At 52.6% G+C, this 24,703-nt stretch overlaps 10 protein-coding genes across 10 annotated transcripts; 5 read left to right on the forward strand and 5 right to left on the reverse strand.

Moving 5' to 3' along the window:
* Nucleotides 1–1,185: 1,185 nt before the first annotated feature.
* Nucleotides 1,186–4,414, forward strand: N7468_008267 (uncharacterized protein; the record flags this gene model as incomplete). The annotated part of the gene is made up of 3 exons (XM_058477563.1): nucleotides 1,186–1,706; nucleotides 1,824–2,224; nucleotides 2,274–4,414. 3 exons carry the CDS (start codon nucleotides 1,186–1,188, stop codon nucleotides 4,412–4,414), a joined length of 3,063 nt encoding a protein of 1,020 aa, XP_058327908.1.
* A 38-nt stretch (nucleotides 4,415–4,452) lies between these two features.
* On the forward strand, nucleotides 4,453–4,962 carry N7468_008268 (uncharacterized protein; the record flags this gene model as incomplete). Its single annotated transcript, XM_058477564.1, has 1 exon — nucleotides 4,453–4,962. One exon carries the CDS (start codon nucleotides 4,453–4,455, stop codon nucleotides 4,960–4,962), a length of 510 nt encoding a protein of 169 aa, XP_058327909.1.
* An 894-nt stretch (nucleotides 4,963–5,856) lies between these two features.
* N7468_008269 (putative exopolyphosphatase) lies at nucleotides 5,857–7,250 on the reverse strand (the record flags this gene model as incomplete). The annotated part of the gene is made up of 3 exons (XM_058477565.1): nucleotides 5,857–6,714; nucleotides 6,743–7,030; nucleotides 7,065–7,250. The coding sequence occupies 3 exons, from the start codon at nucleotides 7,248–7,250 to the stop codon at nucleotides 5,857–5,859; spliced, it is 1,332 nt and encodes a 443-aa protein (XP_058327910.1).
* Nucleotides 7,251–7,755: 505 nt separating this feature from the next.
* On the reverse strand, nucleotides 7,756–14,007 carry N7468_008270 (uncharacterized protein; the record flags this gene model as incomplete). Its single annotated transcript, XM_058477566.1, has 9 exons — nucleotides 7,756–7,845; nucleotides 7,916–8,950; nucleotides 9,000–9,036; nucleotides 9,096–9,270; nucleotides 9,353–11,756; nucleotides 11,814–11,902; nucleotides 11,977–12,901; nucleotides 12,965–13,501; nucleotides 13,978–14,007. The coding sequence occupies 9 exons, from the start codon at nucleotides 14,005–14,007 to the stop codon at nucleotides 7,756–7,758; spliced, it is 5,322 nt and encodes a 1,773-aa protein (XP_058327911.1).
* Nucleotides 14,008–14,709: 702 nt separating this feature from the next.
* On the forward strand, nucleotides 14,710–15,955 carry N7468_008271 (structure-specific endonuclease subunit SLX1; the record flags this gene model as incomplete). Its single annotated transcript, XM_058477567.1, has 2 exons — nucleotides 14,710–14,951; nucleotides 15,019–15,955. The coding sequence occupies 2 exons, from the start codon at nucleotides 14,710–14,712 to the stop codon at nucleotides 15,953–15,955; spliced, it is 1,179 nt and encodes a 392-aa protein (XP_058327912.1).
* Nucleotides 15,956–15,997: 42 nt separating this feature from the next.
* On the reverse strand, nucleotides 15,998–16,724 carry N7468_008272 (bifunctional thymidylate/uridylate kinase; the record flags this gene model as incomplete). The annotated part of the gene is made up of 2 exons (XM_058477568.1): nucleotides 15,998–16,521; nucleotides 16,574–16,724. 2 exons carry the CDS (start codon nucleotides 16,722–16,724, stop codon nucleotides 15,998–16,000), a joined length of 675 nt encoding a protein of 224 aa, XP_058327913.1.
* Nucleotides 16,725–18,558: 1,834 nt separating this feature from the next.
* N7468_008273 (TRNA-guanine transglycosylase family protein) lies at nucleotides 18,559–20,160 on the forward strand (the record flags this gene model as incomplete). Its single annotated transcript, XM_058477569.1, has 4 exons — nucleotides 18,559–18,617; nucleotides 18,677–18,792; nucleotides 18,991–19,909; nucleotides 19,986–20,160. The coding sequence occupies 4 exons, from the start codon at nucleotides 18,559–18,561 to the stop codon at nucleotides 20,158–20,160; spliced, it is 1,269 nt and encodes a 422-aa protein (XP_058327914.1).
* Nucleotides 20,161–20,518: 358 nt separating this feature from the next.
* Nucleotides 20,519–22,654, reverse strand: N7468_008274 (methylenetetrahydrofolate reductase (NAD(P)H) MET12; the record flags this gene model as incomplete). Its single annotated transcript, XM_058477570.1, has 3 exons — nucleotides 20,519–20,995; nucleotides 21,019–22,500; nucleotides 22,529–22,654. 3 exons carry the CDS (start codon nucleotides 22,652–22,654, stop codon nucleotides 20,519–20,521), a joined length of 2,085 nt encoding a protein of 694 aa, XP_058327915.1.
* An 811-nt stretch (nucleotides 22,655–23,465) lies between these two features.
* On the forward strand, nucleotides 23,466–23,729 carry N7468_008275 (uncharacterized protein; the record flags this gene model as incomplete). Its single annotated transcript, XM_058477571.1, has 1 exon — nucleotides 23,466–23,729. One exon carries the CDS (start codon nucleotides 23,466–23,468, stop codon nucleotides 23,727–23,729), a length of 264 nt encoding a protein of 87 aa, XP_058327916.1.
* Nucleotides 23,730–23,922: 193 nt separating this feature from the next.
* On the reverse strand, nucleotides 23,923–24,645 carry N7468_008276 (uncharacterized protein; the record flags this gene model as incomplete). The annotated part of the gene is made up of 4 exons (XM_058477572.1): nucleotides 23,923–24,173; nucleotides 24,243–24,390; nucleotides 24,480–24,510; nucleotides 24,629–24,645. The coding sequence occupies 4 exons, from the start codon at nucleotides 24,643–24,645 to the stop codon at nucleotides 23,923–23,925; spliced, it is 447 nt and encodes a 148-aa protein (XP_058327917.1).
* Between the last annotated feature and the right edge of the window lie 58 nt (nucleotides 24,646–24,703).

Raw genomic sequence — 24,703 nt, forward strand, 5'->3', positions numbered from 1 at the left:
GGGAGACGGGGAAAAGGCGAATATTGGCTTCGCAAGGAATAACTAATTTAGCAGCTGCTTATTCACTGTCAAGAGCGGGTTTCCTCACGATTCTGCTTCATGCATATTGTTTCAAGCCCAACCATTGCTGTAGTAACCCTAGGGATGCAATGGGATCTTCAGGGTGCGCTACCACCCTGTCAGTGCCGCCAATCACAGGGGATCATTCTACAGCACTGAACAGCTAGGTACTGAGTCAGCCCTCCGCTAGACCTAAGTCCACTGAGAATGAGGTGTGATGGGAGTCTGACAAGGCTGGTTGGTAGAGCGGGGAAAGCGGGTTGTTGCCAGGGGCAAGGGTTCGCGGCTAACATGGATCGAGGCTCGGCGGAAAGGGCCCAAACATGGCACAACCAGAGCGTATATTGCCCTTCGACTTTCAGATTAATAAACCATCTCGGAGATTATCTGACATTCCAGGTCAGCTCATCCCTTATAGGCCTTATATCCGCTTTAAACCTCCTAACTAAGGCCCTACGCGTCCACGAGCCATCGAGAGTGTCTGGTCTCATGCATTAAGCTTATCGATAAGGCCATCGTCCGCCCGCTAAGCCCGATCAGGATAACACGTAAACAATCAACCCGATTCAAGCTCGGGCCTCACCGTCCCTCACCGTCCTTCTATTCACCCTCCCCATCCCTGGTTTCACTCCATTTGCGGGTTGTTGCTCTTCAATTTGATAATATCTCGAGTCTCGGCGTTCCATTCTGCATTATGTTTCTGGGTTGAAACTTTTGCGACTCGTGCGATCTTGTGTACCCCAGATAAACCTCTACGCGCCTGCTGCAGCACCAGCGCCTCCACCCAAGCTTCTGACATTCCTCCCGATTCCACTGAACGAGCCTGCGCCTACATTGTGCCTGCCAGCTGGTAACTTTTAAAGACTCAGCAACCACAGGCGTCCGGCCATCGGCCCTTGCGACTTTTGACAGATCATCTATATCGTCATGTCCCAGCTCCCATCGAAGTTCCCATGTTGGTGTCGAGCAGTGTACTCCTGGGGTGGAGAAACAACACGAGACTTGGGGTTTGTGGAAGGAGATTTAATAGAATGCTTAAATGCAGGAGATGGGCAGTGGTGGATGGGCCGTCTGCGCCGTGATAGAAGAGCGGTTGGCTTGTTTCCATCTAATTTTGTGGAACTGATGAGTGAGGACTTTGTCCCAATCAGTCGAGATACGAGTCCATTGGTCCAGACTGGCTCTTCACCCATAAATAACCCTACGTCAGCCCCTAAAAAGCAAAAGACCGTCTTCCGCAAGCCTTTCCAGGCTCACAAACATGCGCTGTCTCCAGGTTCTGACTTGGCACGAAGCATGTCCAACGCCCCAGCTACGGCGCCGTCGATCCCTCAGACACCACCCCGAGATGGTAGCACTCCGCGTAGTGTGAAGCCTTTGCGTACTCACGCCAGTGCTGTGAAAACGCAGGCACGATTACGTCTCGTCCTTCATCTGTGTCGTCCAGACATTCACCTTCAGTCTCTTCTCGACATTCTCCCTCGGTCTCTTCTCGACATTCTCCCTCGGTCTCTTCTCGACATTCTCCCTCGGTCTCTTCTCGACACTCTCCCTCGGTTTCCTCCAGACACTCTCCCTCCGTCTCCTCGAGGCATTCACCCCGTGGAATCTCACCCAGAGCTTCCATCGAGACGCCTCGCGCTTCTGTTGAGACGCCTCGCGCTTCCATGGAGCCTGAGCGGTCGCCATCTACGATGATGCCGCGCAATAGTGTGTCTTCGTCGCGCCCTGTTTCTCGAGAGATTTCTCCTATGTACCTGCAGGAGCGCGAAGAGTCACCTCCACCTCCCCCCTCCACCTCCGCATCGAGTAGCAATTAGTCGACCCCCGTCTCGATCCCCTCAACCGTCTCCGTCTCCTCAGCCGCCCTCACACCAACCACAGCAGTACCCGCAGCGCCTTCTACACTCTCCGCAGCCCCCAGCACACTCGTCGCGACCGTCTCGGTCGCCTACGCCTTTGAACATGAACGATCGATATGTGATTTTTGCTCGGACCCCGTCGCCTGGTGCGCAGTCCACACATTCGGCGCAATCAGATGCGCATGGAAACACGCCCTCTCCGCTGAGAGACGCCATGGAAGATGTTATGACCTCTCTAGAAGACATGGGGCTGCAACGGGAACCATCGCCAGTGCCGCGTCATATTCCCTCCCCTTCGCCTCGTCACGCTCCTTCACCCCCCCCCGCCGACTTTCAATAATCCCTGGTCAGCCGATGCATATGATGAAATGAACGACAGAACACCACCTGGCAACAAACCCCGCCCTCTAACGTCCCTTGGAATCAACGGCTACAAGGAGCCACCGCGTGGAGAGCTTGCACATCGGAACAGTGTCTACTCGCACGATCACTACGCGGATGGCCCTCCCCAACTGAACAACTACGTCCAGAGAATGGAGAGTCGTCTCCGGCAGCTCGAAGATCAAAACCGTCTCGAGGATGAAAATGGGTTTGATGACGACGACGCGCCCCCGCCTCCACCCAAACATGCTTCTTATCACCCTCGCAATAACTCTACGCCTGGGCCATATACTCACCTTAAGCATGATAACAAGGTATATGGAGATGACCGGTTGAACAGATCTTTCACTACGAAATCAACTGCCACTACTTCCACTGGCGTGCAAAGCGTGGGGACGAACTTGACCAGCAGTACCGATAAGACAAGCCAGAGCCTTATGAGCGGATATTCTGCCGGTGGGTTCAGTGCTACTAGCGCAGGGAGCTATGCTCGAAGGAATGGTATGCACGAGCGGCCAAATACTGCAATGGAAACTCTGCGCTCTCGAGGCTTCAGTGATGCTGGGAACCCAAATAGGCCAGAATCACCGATGACTGGAATCTCGTATCATTCTAGTCATAACACCTCTCGTCAAGGTGCTTCGTCTGCTATCCCCTGGTCATCTACGGACCATGACGTTGGAGATTCTGGCGGGGTTTTCGGTGGTCTCTCTACTCCGAAGACGAAGAAGCAAGGATTCTTCAAAAAGATCCTGGAGTCAGCCAAGACCGGAGCTGCGAGTGCCCGGAGCAGCATTTCTGTAGGTCATGGCGGAGGTTCGCAGTCTCCCACCAAGGGACACAGGGCGTTCGACGTGGTCTCCCCACACTTCTTGTCTCATTCCTCCCAGTCCAACCGTGAAAATGCTCGTGATGCGGCACCTGCCCCCAACGCTATTGACTGGGTCCATGTTCGCCGGGATGTCAATCGCGCTTCGTCGCCTAGCCGAAACGAGAGAATTGAGAGAGCCAAACGATGCCAGATGATGGATCATCCGGTGATTTATGCGGTGGAGGAACTTTACGATACCGCAGAAGGGGACGAGAGTATTGACGGCTTGCCTATCAGCGAGCCTACAAATTTTGTTGCTGGAAATCTGAACCTTGTCGATAAGAGTGCGCGCTTCATTAGCAGTTTGCCTCCTTTGACAAACCCTATGAGCCTGGCCCAAGGCTACATTTGTCGCCCCTACAAAAGCGATGTCCAGCGTCTTCGCGCTATTTTCACATGGGTTAGTGAGAAGATTGCATGGGAGGAACCTGTGGATGGACTTGAAGTAGACATGAAACGTGTCCTTCATGCCAAACGGGCAAGTCCACAGGAAATTGCCATCTTGGTCAATGATATGTGCGCCGCTGTAGGTCTCCATACTGAAGTCATTCATGGTTTCCTGAAGTGTCCTGGTGACGCTCTGGATTTGGACAGCCTGTCGCGTCCTAACCATTGGTGGAACACAGTCCTAGTCGAGGGCGAATGGCGCATTATGGATTGCGCGCTTGCAAACCCGACAAATCCTATGCGGAACCGATTTGTGACCAATAACTCTTCTGTGGCCGAGAGCTGGTACTTCCTTACACGTCCAATGGATATTTGCTACACCCATGTCCCCCTCTATCCAGAAGAGCAGCACATCTGCCCACCTATTTCACCTGATGTTTTGCTGGCTCTACCCGCGGTGTGCCCCCAATACTTCAAGATGGGCGTCCAGTTCCCCGACTACGACACCAGCGTCATTCGCCTTGAAGGCCTAGAATGCTTACAGATCTGTCTCACGGTACCACCTGATGTTGAATGTGCTGCTGAGGTGGAAGCCCCTGCCTTCGCACGAGACGCTGACGGCGACTTCTTTGAGAGCGGTGATATCGTTCGCAAGCGAGCGCCAGTTCAACCAGACTGGTTTCGCGGCCAAAAGCGCATCACGGTCAAGGCCGTCTTACCAGGTGACGAAGGACAAGGCGTGGTGAAGATCTACGCTGGGGAAGAAGGGCCTCATGCATTCGAGCCGCGATATCCCTCACCCAATGGCTCTCGCTCTCCCAATCATCCATACCGGAGAGAACCCGCCCTATGATTTTGTCCTCCGACATCCGACTCCACACGCTCAGCGCCATGATCTGTACATCATGCAGCCCCAGTGCTCGCGATTGGCGGTCAACAATACCTTCGTTTTCGCTGTTCGCCAGCACCCCCTCCTCACCCCAATCTGCCCCAAAGGATGACATGCCTATCAACGGCCGTGCTTCTCCTTCTGTCTTCAACCGACCCTCTAGTGCACTGAGTATGGTGTCTAGTACCGCAGGCGGTTCAACCATATCGAGCAACTCGAACGAGTTCTCAGCGTCGACTTCTGCGATCTCCTCAACACGGTCTGTCGGTGGCCGCGAGAAGCCTGCTAAACTCGCCATCCAAACCCCATCTGGCAAGATCATGCGTCTCACCCGGAAGGCTGACCATATGATGCCCGTAGACCCCTCCAGCGGTACTGTCACCGATGCTATCGCGGACGGGAGCGTATGGGAGACAGTGATCAAGATTGGCGAGCGAGGTCTTTGGCGGGGATTGGTCCTAGCAGACCGCTCGGCTCGGTGGTGTGTATTCTGCGAATGGGAATGTGTCTAGCAATTTTTGCACCATTTTTTTTTTCTTTTTTGGAGTTGATAGAATTATGGGACGGATGTTTGATTCCTTTTTTTTGATGTTATTTCCTTCTATTCCTGCATGTCTGCTTGTGTTGCGGTTTTGTCTGCCTTCCCCATACCGGCATTTGCATCAAGTAGGCCTGGAGCGTTGCATATACACTGGATAGCTCATGGAATTCTGGTTCTTTTCTTACTCCTTGTGTTTGCGTACTTTCCGTCAGAATGTAGGCCATTGTCCTCCGTAAATTGGAAACTTTCGAGTCTTGCTACGCTCTTGTATGCGGCAAGGCACAGCGCCATCAGTGTCAATGGTGCATGCTGGTATTATTATTATTGATCGGATTACAAGGCCGTTTATTTAACCTTAGACAGATGAGCAGACCTGACCAAATCCTGGTTACTTGGATTACAGTAGCAACTCTTCCAACACTACTCCCCCCGAGTTCCTCCGCTGCTACCCTGTCACTAATTTATTACTCCTTCCACTGTGCTTACTTATTGCTCCCCCCTCCCCCCACCACCCTACTACCTATATAATCGCCCTGAGCCTCCACTATACAGCTCATGTGTAGGTTTTAGGTAAACGGATTGGACGTGTATTCTATCCTGACAGTCCCGTCCCCTTCAACGTTACAAAAGATTGCAGATGTTGGAATAAGACCTGTATATGTGGTACCTCTCGCAAGGGAGCTATCTAGCTCTCAAAGGCACCCGACGCAACTGGCATGACCTGGTATATTTCATGCCCTACCTGTCGTGCCACTTAAAACAAATACAGCGAGTCTAGTGGACTTGAGCAGCCCGGGGATTTGCTTGCATTCGGTTTTCATTTCGACTTGACTGCAACGATCCTCATTATTATATGCACTCTACCCTAAAGTTTCGCTACAGCTTCGCGCAGCAAAGGAGCCACCTGCTTTCTACTAGCCGTAGTCTTCTTCTGGGTCCAAAGTCTCCTAAAGAAGACCCGATCCCCATCCAACGCAGCCCTAATCTGCGCATCAGGAATATTCACATCCTCACCATCAGCCACCTTCCAATCCTCAAGTTGCAGCTGCTCCGCTGCGGTCCTCATAAACGCCTGGATCCCATCAACCGCAGCCCCCTTCTCCCCCATCGCAGCAACAAACAGCTCCCTCTCAAACGCTCCACTCTCCGCCGTAAACGACGTCATGACAACCACAAGATCCAGGCCCTTGTCCTCCCTCTCCGCAAACCGCCGCACCCCATCGACAAATTCCTTTGTACCACCCGCCTTCTGCACAAGCCATCGCACAGGCTTGACTGACGAGCAAAATCCCATCTTCACAGCCCGCCCATCAGCCGTCGTCTCGCTCCAATCCTTAAAATCTCGATCCAGAACCTCATCCAGCGTCAGCATATTAAGGCTGTTCTGCTTGGCCTCCAGAACCTGCGCATACAGCCCCTCCGAATCCCACTCCGGCGCCCCGGTCTTTGCGATCAAGCCACGCAGGGATGAGACAGCCCGCTTGTCTACCTCTGTAACTTTCCCTTCGGCAGTGAGATTCGACGTATCGATTAGAATGGCCGCGAGCAGGAGCTTCGCGACTTGCGCATCTGAGGCAGCGGCGTCGGGACCGAGCAGCTCGTGTGCCGTCAAGAAGTCCGCGACGAGCGAGGAGCAGGAGCCTGGGCCGACGGTTATGATTACGGGGGAGATCTTCATAGGTGCGTCCATCGCGGGGAACAAAGTGTTCGTCGACGTGGTGGTCTATGCAGGCAACTGTGCGGAAAAGTACGTGTGGTAGGGATGGGCCGAGGGAGCCGGTTCCTGGGGGTGGGGAGGGTGGGGATTGCTCGGGGAGGGCGTTCCAGTCCACGAGGGTGATGTCGGCATGGATGTCTGAGCTGGACGAGGAATTCAGGGCGTTGGCGAAGTCGGCGATCGTGACAAGGTGGTTCTGGAGGAGTGGGGAGGCGGAGGCGGGGGTGTTTGAGAAAGCTTCATCTTTGGCCAAAGGGGGGGAAATTTGTGGAGAGATGAAGGGCGGTGACAAATTCTGGGCGCAGGCGAAAAAGATCGGAGCCTGAGGGGACAGTTGGTAGATTGAGGAGTGGGACGTGTGGTCTTGGTTTGGTCTTCGGAAGACAGTTGTTGGCACAGTACGAGTAGATGATGGCGGACACAATCGAGTCGAGGTCTGCGGAGGGGTTCCCCAGAACGTAAATAGGAGCTTCAGGCAGTTTTCCGGCCAGAAACTGGAGGTGTGTTTGTCGGGCTTGCCGCAGGAACTGTAGGAGCGTCATTCTGTAAATTATAGTGTCGAGTTGGAGATGCTTCTTTCGTCGATGAGAGCAGATACGTCACGGGGAAACGGACCCACCATGAAAACAAGTATCCTTTTGGCATTGGCAATATGCTCTCCTAGATAAGTCTCCAATACCTTCAGGAAACGTTTGCCAGGATTTAGGAAACGGAGGATGGCGCTCGAAGAGCAAGATATATAAGAACTGCATTTGAATAGTATTACATGGCAGACAACTAGAAAGCTGCATCGATCATCAAAACATAGCCATTCGAGGCCTAGGAAGTAAAACAGAGGGGGAAGAATAGAAGAAGAGAAAACCAAAACCCCTGAAATCAACTCCGGGCTACCTTCACCCTAATCCTTTGTAGTACACCCATGTCAGAGCACTTCATATCCGCGAGGCAGAGGTGATGACGAAACAAGAACAAAATATGAGAACCCAGAGAAACGAAAAATTTTTAGAGCTTTCGAAACGAAGATCTTGAAAAACAGAATGAGGCAAATTAAAGCTCTTCCTCAATGGTGACATTCGCGTCTGGGGCAGACGAGCCCCCGCGAGCCTCTTTCGGAGAGCCATTACGGGGACCGAGCAACTGGAGAGACGTTAGCATGGTGTGCTCATGGAAATTATCAAATGATCAATCAAACGTGGACGAAACGTACCGGATAGTCATTCAATCCCTGATGGGTGGGGTCAAGACTGGCCTCCTTAGCCTGGTGTGCGGTCACAGGCCCCACGATTGAAGCGTCGCCGGTCTGTACGGGCTCTTCATGGACCGATGCGGCGCGGCTGCTGCCATTGCTAGCATTGAGAGCCTCGAGAGCTTCGTTGGCATGGGTGTTGTCCATTTGTTCAGATTCGGGATCGTTGTCCTGATTGGTCAAGTCGGCGAATACGTCATCGAGGTTCTGCCGAGGACTGCTACTGACGAACTGAGGCTCACGATCGAAGCGAGGGGGGCTGAAGAGAGAGGTTTCCATGCCCTGCTGCGGCGTAGGAGATCGAGCAAGGAAAGATGGCGATTTGTTTGCCGCGACATCCGGCATAAACGTGGAGGACGTCGGGGCAAACGCCGGGGTTGAGTCACTCGCAGGCAAGGAGTAGTTAGCAGAGAATGGGTAGGACACATTGTGGGAATCCGGCATAGGTGTCAAGGTAGGCCCCGTGGTTGGCGGCTGAGTGCTACTGGGGGTGGCAGAAGATGGCTGCAGGGATTGAAGCCGAGGAGCTGTGGGGGTTGACGTTGCTGTATCGACCGACTTTCGCTTGGCCATATGCTTTGCCCGAAGATGCTCTGGGAGGTCTTCGGGTCTCTCAACGCCTAATTGAGCCATGATCTTTTGTTGCTTTGTAGGCCGAGGCTTGCGAGTCGACAATGAATGTTCCAAGATTGGTGGTGCCTCGGGTGCAACAGGCGCCCATTTGTGGATCTCTTGTCGGAAGAAGTTGGTCTCGTAAGCTAACAGGACTTCGGCGCCCTCGATCTTGCGCAGGTAGAAGATCAACGTGGGCACTTCCTCGGTGGTGGTACAAGCGGCATTGGTAAATCCATGGAGAAAATCACGAAACGCAGTCGCTTTGCTGACAATACTGTCTAGCACCTCTTCCTCGTCTGGCTGGAAGGGAAGACCCGCGATCTCAGCTTGCCAATCCTGGAGATCTTCCAGCTTCGGGCGGGCGGCATCACGAGGGATTTTCTGACGCCAGTCGCAAAACAGGACAGGTGTACTTGTCAAACTCCTTGACCTTGCCTCGCGCAATTTTCAGGCACTTTCCATGATACCTATAAGAGATCAGTCAGACGTCAAAATTCAGAGGCAGAAGGGCAAGATTCATGCTTACCATTCGTGACAAACTTCACATTCAATCATCATCCCGGCCTCCGGTCGCCGACAAATACAGAAAACGTCGCGTTTGTGAGACTTCGGTCCCCACACAGTCGGCTGGGGGTTCTCGAGTAGACCATCGGGGGTATTATCACGCGAAGAAGGCTCCACAGGAGGCCGGTAGCTATCTTCTAGGTCGAAACAAAACGAATTGCGATTGTCGACATATTCCATGTGGGATTTCAAAATGTGCAGGGGGGGCATTGGCTTTACCGAAAAGCTTCTTTCCCTTGCGCATCCAGTCCTCGTGGCGCTTTTGTTCACGCTCCAAGTCGATAGCTCCAATTGGCCGGCTGTTCAATTGTTCCAGAGACTCAGTGAGCTCTCGAACATCCTTGTACTTAGGTCGGTTCCTGACATCAGGGTCTCTGCTGCTCTCGACTAGAGTTTGAATTCGTTTCTGGGCCTCTCGCTGCTTGGTCAATATAGCATCAACGGCAGCAAGGGTCGTGGGAGAAACAGGGAGACGGGATGCTTGAGCAGAGAGGGCCTCCAACTGCTGGTAATGGACCGCCTCGACGGATATCAGTTCCTTAGCCTTGGTTTCCCAGGATTCACCCTGCCGGGCCAGTTCCTTAAAATGGGACAGGTGCTCGTTGCTGTCCGACAAGCCAAGTTGTTCTCCGGTGGTTACTAATTCCTGGCAATCTTGGAGGTTCAGGTATTGGTCGCGTCTGCGGGCGGCATCTTCGGTCCATTTAATCTGTCGCATTTTCTGTTCCAGGCTTTCCACTTCGGGAATTTCCACGTTGAAATTTCGGCCGGATTCAATAAGTTCCTCAAGTTCCTGGGTCGATCGGACATGGGGATTCATCAGGGCGCTGTTAACATCCTGGCGGAATTTTTCGATCTCGCGGGTCTTCTCTTCCAGAGCCGCCATCTGTGGACAGTCGAAGGAAAGTTTATCAGCCTCTGCCAGAAGCGCGTAGATATGCTCCACTCTGCGAACTTCGCGATCACGATCGTCCAGCTGCGCCGCCTTGGGACCGGCCTTGCGCCATGCTTTCTCATTTTTTCTGCGGTTTTGCTGCTTTCGGGTAATGTAGTTGTTCGCCTCCTCAACCCATTTATCGCAACGCTGGACGAAGGCCGCAAGATCTTGGAGGCCAGGTAGGTGGTATGGGATTTTCTCACCTTCACTGAGCAAAGTATGGAGAGCTTTCAGCTGCGGCTTGGGCTCATCCTCCAAGGTCTTGTCGAGCTTCTCCCCCCAGATCTGTGGGATCCTGGCTCGTTCCTCGACCTTCTGCAAGATAGCTCTCAGCTCGTCGTCACTCATACGGTATCGTAGTGTATGTCCTGGACCTAGAAGCTTTTGTGGGAAGGTTTCACCGCAGCAGTCGTAAGCTTCCACATGCAGCAGACAAACAGTCTTTCCCGACTGATGACAACGGAACTGGGTAAGGTAAGTATACGCCTTGCAGTGGCTACATTGGTAGTCGTCCTCGGGAAGATCCTCCTCTTCAACTATGAACTTCAGCTGGCAATCGCCAGCAGGAGGTTCGGTGCCAATAGCACACTTGTGCGCCATGATATCTCGGTGTCGAGCGAGGAAATTAGCACGATCACCAAGCTCCCGGGTGGTAGTTCGTTCCAGAGCAGGAGCCAGCCATTTAGCAGTCGTGATGGATGTATCTCGAGCAGCTGCGGTAAAGAGTAACTCATCATGAGAGAAACAGGGGTGGCGGCGGAAGGTCTGAAGACGCTCCACCCCCATGGCTCCCCATGGCTCCCAATCAGCAGGAGCAAAGTTGACAGCTTCATTAAAGTTGAAGCCATGATTGAATCCTGCATGGTATGCTTGAGGGAAGGTGAGAACGAACTGGCCTGCGCGCTGATCCACGGCGTAGCATTTCACACCGGCACTGCGCAATTTGTCCGGTGGCATTAGGGTGACAAGTTGAAACAACAGATCAGGCTGTCCTTCAAAAAGCTCTGGGACCGCCTCGCGCATTGCATTTTCAAAAGCTTCTGCATCGGCTCCAGGAATCCCGTACCAAGTTTTGGTAGCGCCAAAATGCTGATAGTTGGCCGAATATGCGTAGTGGTCTTCGTTGTGCCAACAGAAAGTTGAAAAGCACATACCCACATAGACCCAAGGAACAGTCATGCCGGATATATCAGACTTGATGTGTCGGAAAAGAGAGTCACCGTAAAAAGGAAGAACGTTCAAGTTCCAGGGGTCAGATGAGTAGGGGTCCAATGGATTGCGCTCGATGGTGGGGAACCCACTGCCATGGGTAGTCGAATGAATATCAGCACCGTACTCAACCTCGACAGTCTCATGAAGATCAACAACCAGTTTCCAGAACTCTGCCTCGACATCATCCTCGGTCTCACGACGATGGGTATTGAGCACCGGATCAAAAGGCATCTTAGCAGCAAAGTAGCGTTTCTTGAAGTCGTTGGCTTTCTCTTGGAACTGCTTCAATGAGTAGACGCCACCGTCTTCGAACCCGAACTCGCCCGTGCCAACTAAACATTTTGGACAATGCCAATCGTGCCCCGAAGGAGCAGTAGTGGATGGGTCTAGACAAGCAGTATGATAGCCGAGCTCGCAACTATCGCATACCAAGATGGTAGATGGATTATCAGTTTTCCGGCACGTTTCGCATTTCTGACTCATCTTAGTATCCTTAAGCGTTGCTTCGCTGCTACAAAACGATGAGCTTACCTCGCCAGTCCTCTGCGCACCATCTTTGCGTGCTTTAGGAGGGACCGGGCGGAGAAGAGACATGTGTGAGCCAGCCACAGTTGGGACATCTGCATAGAAGTCATGGGTTAGAGCGAAGAATCTAGCATATTTAGACGGACTAGCATGGAAAATGTAACAATACCTTTTCTCAAACGCTTGCTGCGCCGCCCATTAGCTTCCTCGTCATCTATGTCTCCGTTTTCATGATGCCCACTCTCGTGGCTGATGGCGCGTTTCACCTGTTGGCCAGAGTGGCCATTCGGGACGGGGGTAGAATGGGCAGAATGCTCGGTGACTGCCCTAGGCGTAGACGATCCGTTCTCCCCTTCGTGCTTGATCGCCGGACTATTGACAGCAGCAAAGCCAGGGGAAGGGTTCACGGGTGTGAACCCGGCTGATTGGTTCACGGGAGTAAAACCAGTGGGGGCGGGGCGTGTATTGGGCTCGACTGATGGGGTGGGTCGATCAGCGGGTTTTGCCACGGGGGTGCTTGTCATCGGAGGCATACGTATGGATGGAGTCTCGTCTCGGGGCCTCGAAGGGGTGCCGTTTTCCTCCATGAAGGGCTTCTTGGTCATCGGGGATTGACGGGGCGATGGAGTATATGGGCCTCCATGTTCCAGCTCCAGCTGCTGTTGCACGCCAGGCTTGGCTTTCGCAAGATACTCCTCGTACGGTTGGAGGTAACGTTGGTAGGAATTTTTCAGGGAGGTCGATAAAGAGGACATGATCTTGCCGCTGTAACCGAGATCGCGCCCGATTTCTGCCCACTTCTTTGTCTTGCATACCTGCTCGAATCCACCCCGGACCTCGACAGCCTTCTTCAGCTTGTAAAGGTCGAGGGGCCGCTTGTCGACGCTGGGCAGTCGGCTGTAGTTTGTACCGTGTTGCTTGTGGAACATGGCAAGGCCATCGACGTAGTTCATGTTGGCGCGGTTTCCTGCGTCAGACTCTAGGTTAGAACCGCGCTGCGGAGTGGCTCCACCGGCAGCAAAACTCGCTGAACGCGGGGCCATACCTCCTTCAACCGAGTTCAACTCTTGTCGGCGGGTCTTAAAATGGAATCGCTACATCGCATATTCTCGTTAACAATGGGTCCATTTCTCGCTTGGTGTGATCTTTGTGCCTACCTCTGTATCAATTGCGAACGGCGGCTGCCAATTTTCCGGTGGAATGACTCGACAAATGCCATACTTTTTTCCTTCCGGTGCAATCTTCTGCATGTATGCCACGGGATCCTTGAATTCCTCCTCTGTCGGGCGAAAGGTCGGGGCTTCGGGTAAACCATGAGGTCGAACGCGTGTAGACGGCTCGCGCGGGGCATTGGGCTGGCCGCGGCGCTCGACGGTGGAAAGGTCGAGAGGAGCCGACCTGCGGGCACTCAAGGGAACATTGTGAGAATGCGACGGGTGAGTACTGGAAGACCGGGCAGGTTGGTGACCCATCGACTGCGCAGCCATGGGAGCTGGACCGGTAGAGGCCGGAGCCACCATATTTTCCCGGGGGAACTTGGGAGTCAGGAGGGTGACGGGATACCAGCCGGATGCCTTGTCAAAACCGAATGTCAAGTCTACAGGCCACGCGCCAGGCGCATTGGAAGGGCGACGGAGAAGCGCTGAACAAGGGCAACTGGAGATTTGGCAGCGAGTAAGCTTGACAAGGTCAGACTGAGGGGTTAAGCAAATGAGCGAAGATTCAAAAGATGATGAAAAGAGAGGATTGATGGAAAAATCCGAAGTACAATCGAGGAAGTGATAGAAGGAAGGAGCATGGATTTGATAGTGGAGAGGGAATGATTATGTGCAGGAGCGCGGGTATTGGACAGGTCACTCTGGGCGGGCGGCACCTACAAAAGGAACTTCCGGAAGACTTTGATTGGGGGAGGGAATGGAGTTGGAAATTTACTTAGAGTTGGAAGGGGAAATGGTAGCGATTGCGTTACTCAATACCGTCATTTACGGTCTTACCGGGGGTCTTTGCAAGTGGGTCTGCGGCTGGATTCGGCGTTGATTATGGAATTTGTACTGCAGACCTGCTAAGACGGTGCCTGGGGCCCTGTTTCCGATACATCCCTCGTATATCTCGGTTATTGATAGGGAGGATGCTGGTAATTATACCGTCAGCGCCCGCAAACGGATCGTACGTTTCCTTCGAGAAGTTTTACCGAGAACATTTGGATGTTTTATCTTGGAGGTTCTCTGCTTTGCACCCCCAAGCGTCTTGTGATACATCCGCACTTCGACTGTCCTGATCGCCGATAGCAGAACACCCAACTCTTGTGTAGAGTATGTCAGATTTTTCCATAGACCCTTCAATCCAAGCGGTGCTGCATAGTGCCCAATCATCTTGCGAGCGTTCCAGCTCCCAGAAATTAACACTGGCTACTATACCCTCGGTCCAATGGATCCGACCCAAAGGCCACTTTTTCGTAGAAAGGGACATTGACCACATTTACGGGTAATCAAGGGAGTGACTCTAATGAGTAGGATGGTTCGTTGGCCTCGGAAGTGATTGCACGAACAACAAGTTGCTCTATTATGCAGCACAACTTCCGTCGACGTCCCATCAAGCTCGATCGACCCGATCGGCCGAGCATTGGGGCCAGACCGGGTCGGGCGCACTCCAACGTCCCATAAAGATAAGGCCAGATGTGCAAGCTAAATGCCTCTTTTGTCGTGTGATGGGACCATCCGCTCTTTAAGGAGCCCGCCTATTTTCTTTCCTTGCGCGCTTTCCTCCGTTTACTGCGTACTTGATAACCTATCAGCTGGGCTTTAGCGTCATGTGATGCCGTGTTTACGCCACAGACCCACGTCAAAACAGCATCCCTTCCAATATATCAGTAAAGCCAGAATCACAACAAGGCCCTTGCCCCATGAACGCTCCAGGCGAACCGAAGCCTATCCCGGCTTACTACGCCTGTTATCTCCTGCGGTCGACCGTACGACACGCCTCGCTCTATATTGGATCCACGCCAAACCCAATCAGACGACTTGCGCAGCACAATGGAGACGCCAAAGGTGGGGCCAAACGCACATCCCGCGACAAATTGCGACCTTGGGAAATGGTTCTTGTCGTCGAGGGTTTCATGAGCCGAGTGGGGGCTCTCCAATTTGAGTACGTGAAACCGGTCTTGCAATTGGAAAAGTGAGAGAGACACAGTTCCTAACTCTCTCTTGGTTAGATGGGCTTGGCAGCACTCTGACAGATCGAGGCATACCAACCCTGGCAATGACGCGAATGGTGATGATGACTCGGGCCTCGCCAAACCTGGAATTAAATCGCGCTCTTCACGTGCCAGGAGATCTTTGACAGCCCATCTAGAGGATTTACATACGCTCCTACGGTCAACCTACTTTTCCAATTGGCAACTGCGGATACGATTCTTCTGCGCAGATGTATACCGTGTCTGGAAGATCTGGAATGAGCGCGTAGATGCGCGTCTCCCTGATAGCACGATTATTCTGGATGGAGATTGTCCCGTACAGCAAGGAGACTGTCGGAGGGTAGGTAATATCCAAAGCTTGTCAACGGACTATACACCCCTCGAAAGCTACCTCGAGAAGTCAATGTTTCTTCTACAAGACGCTGAAGACCTACGATGCCAAATATGCAAGTCGGCAGTGACACCTGATGTAGAGCAAATAGTCGTATGTCCAAAGCCATCTTGCCGCAGCGCAAATCATCTATTGTGCCTATCTGCGCAATTCCTTACCGACCTCGATGATCCCCAAGCCTTAATTCCAACGCATGGCACCTGTCCGACATGCAAAGAAGCCGTCCAATGGCCTACCATGATGCAGGAACTCAGCCTGCGCAACAGGGCTGAGAAAGAAGCTCGAACAATACTGCATCGGAAAGAGAAGCGTGAGCGAAAAGAAGCAGCGCAACCTCCGCCTGCAGAAAGCAGGAAGAAAACAAGCGCCCGAGAACCATCTATCGAACCCGCGTCCATACTGATCGGCAGCGACCCTGCATTGGAGGACGACTGGTGCGATCGGGAGGATTTGCAATCGGATACGGAACATGGCGTTCAACGAACTAAAGCGTCGGAGCCATGCTCGAAAATGGAAATAGTCATCGAAGACAGCGATTGGGACGATGCCGAACTTATCGAATGATGCGATGAGGATATTCCAGACATAACCTACGACCGGTCAACGTTAGTTGGCAAGCCCTTCCATCGCCCTTAACGGACCAATTGCGTCCAGCCGATCGAAGCAAGCTGTCACCGCAGCCTGCATATCTCGGGATACCTCCTCCAGTGATCTCCCGGCGTCAATAACCTCAACATCTTCTTGGCGGTCGAACAGTGAGCGGAAAAGATCGCGCACGCGAGTCTGCATTGCTTCATTTTCATATCGCTCCGCACCGAAGCCCCCCCGCTTGGCAGTTTCCTCGGCCGAGATGCTAAGGAAGAGACAGATATCTGGACGAGGAAGCCCGATCTCTGGCTGCCATGCCCACTCGAGGGAAAGCGTGGGGTTGGCCTTGGCGGCAGAGTACACAGCCCCGGAATAAGAGTAGCGGTCCACTATGACAGTGATGCCGCTCGCGATATCCACTTCAATGCTCTTCGCGATCTCCCAGCGATTGGCTGAGAACAGGAGGTGGATGGAGTGGTCGTCTTGGTTGGCCGAGCCGCGTAAATAGCTATCTATGAGCTTTCCGATAGGCGTTGACCTGTCTGGACGAGTATTAGAAGCATGGCAAAGAACTTTCATAGGATGCTCTCATACCTGGGAAACGAATGTACTTCACAGCTCTTCCATGTTCTCTAAGAAAGCTTTGTAGGAGCTCACACTGGCTCGACTTGCCCGCGCGGTCGAGTCCCTCCACGACAATGAGTGCGCCGCGTCGCGTCAACGAGTGTGTTGGCTGGCTGGCCATGCTGAGCTGGTTGTAAAAGGAAGTCTGGCAATCTCCAATTCCAAGCTAATCACTAAACCAATACCAATGGTGTGTGGCCTTTCGAACTCCAATGATTTCTGTCCCGTGGCTAGTTAATCCTTGGTGGTTTGAGGTTGCTCTTATGTGCAGCTCCAACGCCCCACCGAAAACACGCTAACCCGATAAGGAAATTTCCATTCTTCTCCATGTCCAGCATGTAATAAGCTGAGGTGGAATCGGCCTTGCGGCTTTTTCTTTCTAGGTTCTTTACTCTTTTTTGTATTCCATATATTTATGAACCTTGAGCTTAAGGCGTTCATGTGTAGTACGTTGGCCGCCAATGAGATGACAATTTTGGAACATGCTAAGAAAGTACAACATGCAGTATCTCAATTCAAGATTGGTTGCAAATCATGCTATTACCTACAGATCAACAACCTAACGTTGTATTTGAACTAAATTTGGAGTCCTCTTCATAAGCCACTGGCATGAAAGGGAAATCAATTTGATCTCGTTAGACATTTCCTTTGGATGAGATGATACCCTTCCAAATTCTGTGCCTATATTGAAAAAGCTCCAATCTGCTCTCTTGCTTGCGCCATGAAAGATACACTGCTAGAGTGAACATCACAGGAGCGCAGACTCGGACTATTAGTCCCACAGTAACTGAGTTTCCGACCAAGGATTGCGGAGCATATGTCCTGTTTTATGTTATGAGAAGAATCCGAGCGTTGAATGCATCCTTATTTCTTATACCAGCGGACTATAATTATATATAATAATACTAAGGACCACTCGTGGACAGAGGGGGTCAGCTTACACAATTGAATTTTTAGAACCAAGGATAATTGTTCACTCTAAGCTATCATGCGCACAAGCTTCATTGACCATAATCTATAAGGAATCGTGAGAGGTCGACAATTGATTGAATAATAGTATGGCTTACCAGAGTCACTAACCTTGACCCTTGGGCGAATGTGTCAGAGATAAGTCAGTGGATCCTTCGGTTCCTCGATCGTTTTGACTTACCCACTAAGGTAGTCAGAACTTCATTTCAACCCGAACGGAATCTCGTCCAAGGCTTCTAGCTACATAGCTGCAAAGCAACAAACCAATACCAAAGAATGGGCGATAGGGTTTCTCTGTTAAACGCGTCGCTGGCCCAGCCGTAGAGAAAGGCTGCGAACAATAGTGATCGGCATTTATGACAGCAGAGTAGGCAGTTATCTCAGATATCGTATACCTTCATCTTCCAGTATCTCGTGTGTCAATAAATAAGAAGGGTAGATACTTATTAAGACTTTTGAACCATAGATTCATTTACTATTCGACATTCTCGCTGCATATGGAGAACCTTTGATCTGATATACGCAGTCAATTCATATGTTCAAGAAGAGGACTCATGTATAGTACTCAGAATACACCCAGAAGTGCCGCACTCGTTTGATATCCTTGATTGTAACTAGTTCTCCCAGATCTCAGCCGCTACTCTCCATGCACTTCAGGCCTAGAGTTGATGTTTTTGTAGTAGCTCGCGCAGTAAATTCTTAGAGATGCCGTAAATAGAGAGCATTGAAAGGTGACTCTGAGAAGGGATCTTGAGCTCTGCAATTCGAGTAGCATTGTAGTCTCTTTTATAGACAACGGTCGCCTGTTTGGCAGAATCCATCGATCTACTTAGATCGAGGAGACGCTAAGCTGGTCCAGGCCCTCGGCAGGCGGGCGCTAAACTCAACACAGGCGGTTCCCAAAAAAATGCGGCACTCTGGTAAATACGAATTGTCTCACGCGGCGATAATACCGGGGAAACTCAACTCGCTCCATTGAACATGCAATGACCACCATGGACCCCGCGACATCCAATGCCCCGGAGATGACCTTCACTGTGCTGGGGTCCTCAGCACCCGTACTAGCTCCTCGGGTAGGCAGACTGGCAATCAGCGGTCGCAAAGCGTTCTCGACGCCGCATTACATTCCAGCAACGTCGCGGGCGCCGTGCCACACATCGCGCACGATGTAGTGCGAAAACACACTGCGATCAACGGGCTATATATTGGCTTGGAAGACTGTATGTGCTAACAACAAGGATCTTCGCCGGAATGCCTTCCTTTCGTTCCTTAGCGCAGTATCGTGACGCTGAATGCTGACACGCGACTTGTCATTTTTGCTTTATAGTCATCGAGAAAAAAACACCCTGCCCCGGTCTATAAAATCCCAGTCGCGCCTGGAGAATCGCCTCTAAGGAAATTTATATGTGCTCCTTCAGATATGCCTCTCATTCTTGGCCCGCGGCGAGTCCCTCCCATCGCGTGCCCGGCCGCGAATACCGAGACTTCGATTGCTATCCTGACCTCCGTTGGATTCGGCCAGTTGACAGGAACGCATTATATTGAGGCAGCCCGGGCGCTCAAGCCCGATATCGTAATCGGCCTAGCAGACCTGATAATCGGCCGACCGCCAGGTGTCAAGAGGCGGTCGAAAATGGTAGACCGCACGCATGCGTATACACAGGATACCTTGGAACGGCTATACGGCGATTCGCTGGCGGAGTCAGAGAAAGCGAGTGCGTTGTTCTTTGCACCTATCCTTCCACTGGATAATACCCAGCAGAGCCTGTACTTGGAAGACTTAGAGGGCGAATTCCGGCATCGACTGTTCGGCCTTGCGCTCTACGAATCAGCCTCCTTGAGCTTAGTCCCGGAGGGTCTGGGCAGCTTACCGCGTCTGCTCCTAAGTGAACCTTCTAGTCCCCAGGACCTGCTGCGCGAGATATCCCTCGGCGCCGATCTGCTAGCTGCTCCGTTTGTGGACGCCGCCTCGGATTCTGGCATTGCGCTTGATTTCTCTTTCCCCGCGCCCAGCTCGGCACAGCACAATGCAGCGCAGCCGCTTCATCTTGGATTTGATTTATGGTCTTCTGTGCATACCATAGATACATCGCCGCTGCGCGAGGGCTGTGCATGCTATGCGTGCAAGCACCACCACCGCGCATACTTCCACCATCTTTTGTCTGCTAAGGAGATGTCTGCGTGGGCCCTTCTCCAAATCCATAATCACCATATCATCGACTTGTTCTTCGCTGGCGTAAGAGATAGTATCCAGCGCGGCTCTTTCGAGGAGGATGTTGAGATTTTCAACCGTGCCTACGCCTCCAAGATCCCTGATCGGACTGGCCAGGGCCCTAGGTATGTCATTCTTAAACGCAAATCTTAGAAGAGGCTACAAAGGGTTTTAAGCATGAGATCGCTAACAATATGGCAGGCTGCGTGGCTACCAGCTCCCTGCGTCAGCAGCTCACCAGCCTCCGCGCAACCCAAAGGCATACGGTCGTCTTGACGATGTTGTTCAAAAGCTCGCGGAATCTGAATCCTCTGTTGCGACGCCCGACACCGATTCAGAAGGGCTTGAGAAGCATGGTTTCGCCGAAAAGGCATGATTCGATCTATTTCCACACGACGATACAAAACGACAGATCTGCCACTAGCCTGAGAATCTAGAGAGCCGGCGTCATATTTGCTTTTTTTGGAGCATATAGATATGAGAATACGAAGAATGAACCACTTCACCCAATTGGGCTAATACGAAAATGAATCATACGGAAATGAAGGGAAATTGCTATCCCGCGAAGTAAATACGGTCGTATATATACAGGATGCCGATCACGCATCGATCCTTTGTTTTTTGATATCCGAAGCCATGCTCGTTGTCGTTACGGTGGGGATGAAAAAGATAAAGAGCAATGACGAAAGAAAAGCTTCGTTCAGGGTATCGACCTATTGCGGCAGGTGAATGATCTACTCCGTCTCTCCCGCAAGCACACGCCACATCCACTTGACCTCGTCCTCCTCTTCTTTGGAGCCAGGCTCGGTCCCAGCTCCGAACTGCTGACCGACAACACAAACAAGCCACGAGTCCTTCTTGGCAGACTCCAGGAAGGTCGAGGTTGCCGACCCGCGGGGGTAAATGCGGCACCATTCTTCCCAAATACGGAATGCCTCCTCGCCCCAGGCGCGGAAGCTGACCTCCTCAATGATCGTGGGGGTGACGATTTCCTTCCCGCGGAAGACACCCCAGGTCACAGCATTAGCACTTTCGGGGTTGGCGACAAGTTCGTCGGTTCCAGCATTCGCAGCGGCGGCGGGAGAAGAGGACTGGTAATCTCCCTTCTCATTTGTAGCGAACCAAGTCAGCTTCTCGTGGCCGTGTTTAGCGAAGACTGGCTTCAAAATAGTCTCAAAGTCCTTGCTTGGGCAAAGGAATTCCACGAATGGCTTTTGGAACACAAATCCTTGACGAGGGGACCCCAGCCGAAGATCTTGTCGTCGCTACGCACGCCATTGACAGCCGGTTGCGAGGCCAGAGTCCACCAGCCACGGCCATCGATAAGTTTCAACAGCTCGGGGCGAATGACTTCAGTTTCCGGGTTCAAACCACCGCCTTCTTCAGCACCGCCCTCGGACCAGGGGACCATGTAGAGTTCTCCGGATACATGGCGTCTAAAAATTGTGTTGACGTCTTTGTGTTCGACTGGGTGGCCCCACAGCCGGCGTGCAACTGCTGATGTGACATGCAATGAGGGGCCGTAACCATCAATTTCACCGAAGGCCGGAGAGCGCGCATCACCCCAACGTCCGTTAGGGAAGTCATCCCATGTAGCCTCTCGACCAAGCGAGCCTAAACCTTCGGAGATGAGAAGGGTTTGGCTTCGGTTGGGTTGCGAGGCAGGCAGACCCGCATTTTCTGCGAGAGCTTCATGTGTAGAGCTCTGTGAGGATCCTGGTGCTGGCGCGAAGAGCTTGTCCACGATGACTCTGTTGTGAGGCTGTGAAGCAAGGGAGGAGCGGCGTTGTTGGGTCCGCGAGGGAACGTCATCCAGGGAAACCGTTGCATCAACCTCGTCAACTGCAGAATCATCCTCTCCAATGGAGGGAATCAATTTACAACGCTCAAGAATGAATGAGACGGTCTTCTCCAAGTTCAGGGTGTAGAAGTGGAAACCTCTGGGGCCTGGAGCCTTGAGCTCCTTGATTCCGCTCACGATATCACTCACGACATCCACACCGGCCTTCTTGATAGCGTCGTCATCGTTCTTTAACTGCTCCATGCGCTTGGCGATGGGATCGGGAATCTTCACATGACTGAGCTTGGTGACTCGGGTGAGAATCTTGTAGCTGTGAATCGGCATCAAGCCAGGAATAATAGGAATGGTCTTGAACGCGCCAGACTCGTGGTTGCGCAGTAGGGTCTCAAACTTTCTGTATGCCTCCAGGTCGTACGTAAGCTGTGTCATAATGAAGTCGGCCCCAGCAACTGTCTTCTCAACCAAGTATGGTATATCTCGGAGAGGATCCTGAGTATCCTGGAAAGCGTCGGCAGGGTGACCCTCGGGATATGCCGCCACACCAATACAGAAGTAATCGCCATGCTGCTTGCGAATGTACTTGACTAGGTCCACAGCAAATGTGAAATCCTTGTTGCTATCATCGTCACCGTGCATGTTGTATTCCTCGCTGCGAGGTGGGTCGCCACGGAGGGCCAGAATATTCCGGATGCCCAAGACTTTAGCCTCCTCGAGGGCCATGTCGACCAAAGCTCGGCTCATATTAGTGCATGTCAAATGCAGTACCGTTGTCAACTGCAGTTGTCGCTGACAGACCTCAGCGAGCTCGAGAGAACGAGCCGCAGTGCTCCCGCCTGCACCCCAAGTGACCGTGACGAAGAGCGGGCGCAGTGCCTGAGCCATACGCTCTAGACGCGCAGACAGGTTCGCAAAACCCTACACAAAGAGGCTTGTCAGTATATACAACCCCTTCAGCCAAGTCGTCTGCGGGGTCACCCCACCATCCGGGTCTTTGGAGGAAAGAACTCCAGGGAGAGTAATTGGCATCAGGCGGCAAAGCCGCGATCTTCTCGGTGATCTTCTTCGCCATCTCGACGTGCTTGTACCAGGCAATGGGAGGTGGCAAGGGAAAGGAAAGATGCGGAATTCCTGGAAGTGGACATGGATTTGATTTCATATTTCTGCCGCACGCGGATGATTCGTCATTGCTCCCCGACTCCGCGGGGCCGATCTACAAAGGGTTCGGGTACCACAATACAATCCACCTCCTATTGACGCTCCAGCTCCTCCGCTTGGACCCATTTACAACAGAGTAAGCTTGGAATCACAGCGGTCGCCCGCATTGGGGCCACTTGATCAGCCTGGACCGGATGACTCAGCCGCATATGCTGCCCGTCGAGACCCGCCTGAGTCGAAATTCGTCGGCGCGGAGTTGGTGATGCGGTTCCCTTTGCCCAAGCTGGTCATCTATTCCTCATCATTGCTCCGCATCAGCCCCGGGTTATCCCCGTGATTTCTACTTCCCATACTTTGCAGCATGGCATTCCCGCGGCCAACGGCAACAAGTTTGCTTGGCCGACTCCGAGTCCAGCTCGACCAGAAGCTCCCGTCGCGAAGGGCACTGTCAACGCGATCGCGCCCCTCGCCAGTGCCAACCCCTAAGGACACACGATCCCAATTCCGCCGGCTCAATGATCGACTTCCTCGATTCCTCCAGAAATATACTACCCCATTGCTGGGCGCCCCAGTGGCTCACATCACTTCATTTTTGATTCTTCACGAGGTCACTGCCATACTGCCGCTCTTTGGACTTGTCGCCGCTTTTCACTATGGCAATTGGATGCCGGATCTCTCATCTGGGACTGGGGAGGAGAATGTTTTTTGACGAAGGAGCTGCACGGATGGGGCGATGGCTGAGGCGGAAGGGCTGGGTTGAAGCAGCTGATGTCGACATGGTTGCTGACCATGAACTCACCGCCAAAGACCAGCCTGGGAAAGAGCGAGCTGGGGTGCGCTTGGTTCTAGAGTTTGCGACGGCATATGCGATTACGAAGGCACTACTGCCGCTCCGTGTAGCTGCAAGCGTGTGGGCCACGCCATGGTTTGCCAGGGCCATCGTCGTCCCAATAAGCAGGACAGCTAGACGACTGGTTGGCAAAGACTGATCGAGCAGTACGATATCAAAGTATACATCTAGTTCATACTGTGGGCAGCCATAAAGGTATGACTTTGTATGTAGTGTTTGAATTTTCCCCAGGCTGTTCAAAGCCAGCCTCAACTATCGCATTTAACAGCTACCAGCTATGGGGCCGGCCTTGTCTAGCCGAGGTATCTAAGTCATTCGAGTGAGCGAGTAATTTACTCGTAGACCCAAGCGGCCTGGGCGGAGGTCCACTTGAGGATCTCGGAAGGAGTGAACCAGAGAGCAATCTCCTTCTTGGCGCTCTCGACGCTGTCGGAGCCGTGGCAGACGTTGCGGCCGACATCGATGGCGAAGTCACCGCGGATGGTGCCAGGAGCGGAGGCCAGGGGGGTTGGTAGCACCGAGGATGGTACGGCCAGTCTTGACGACGTCCTTACCCTCCCAGACCATGGCGCAGATGGGGCCACTCAGCATGTCTTTGAAAAATTGGTTAGCTGAATGGAATCAAGAGCTAAGGAAAGGCCCGGTTACATACAGGAGACAAGACCCTTGAAGAAGGGCTTGCTGGAGAGGTCGGAGTAGTGGGTCTCCAGGTGCTCCTTGCTAGGGGAGGTGAGCTTCATGGCAACGAGCTTGAAGCCACGGTTCTCGAAGCGGGAGATGATAGGGCCAATGAGTCCACGCTGGCAGTCGTTGTTAGCTACTCAAGCTCAATCGACCGCAGGATAGAGGATTGATATTCGAATCAACCTCGGAAAGAGCATTTGCATACCTGGACGCCATCGGGCTTGATGGCAATGAAACTGAAAATTGTTAGCTTCACCGCCAGATCAAGAGGTAGCCCAGGAGCGTAAGAGGGTTTGGGGAGAGCCCCGTCGCATTGAGAATAGCCAAGGAAATATAAGGGCAGCGGTAACTTACGTCTGCTCGTCGGCCATTTTTGGTGGTAGGATTGGGATTGGAGGATCAGCAAGGGATGAGAAGCAAGATGGAGAA

The sequence above is a fragment of the Penicillium chermesinum genome (assembly GCF_028974085.1).
Source record: "Penicillium chermesinum strain IBT 19713 chromosome Unknown utg000006l:1.0-2335141.0:1.0-2336784.0, whole genome shotgun sequence".
NCBI lineage: Eukaryota > Fungi > Ascomycota > Eurotiomycetes > Eurotiales > Aspergillaceae > Penicillium > Penicillium chermesinum.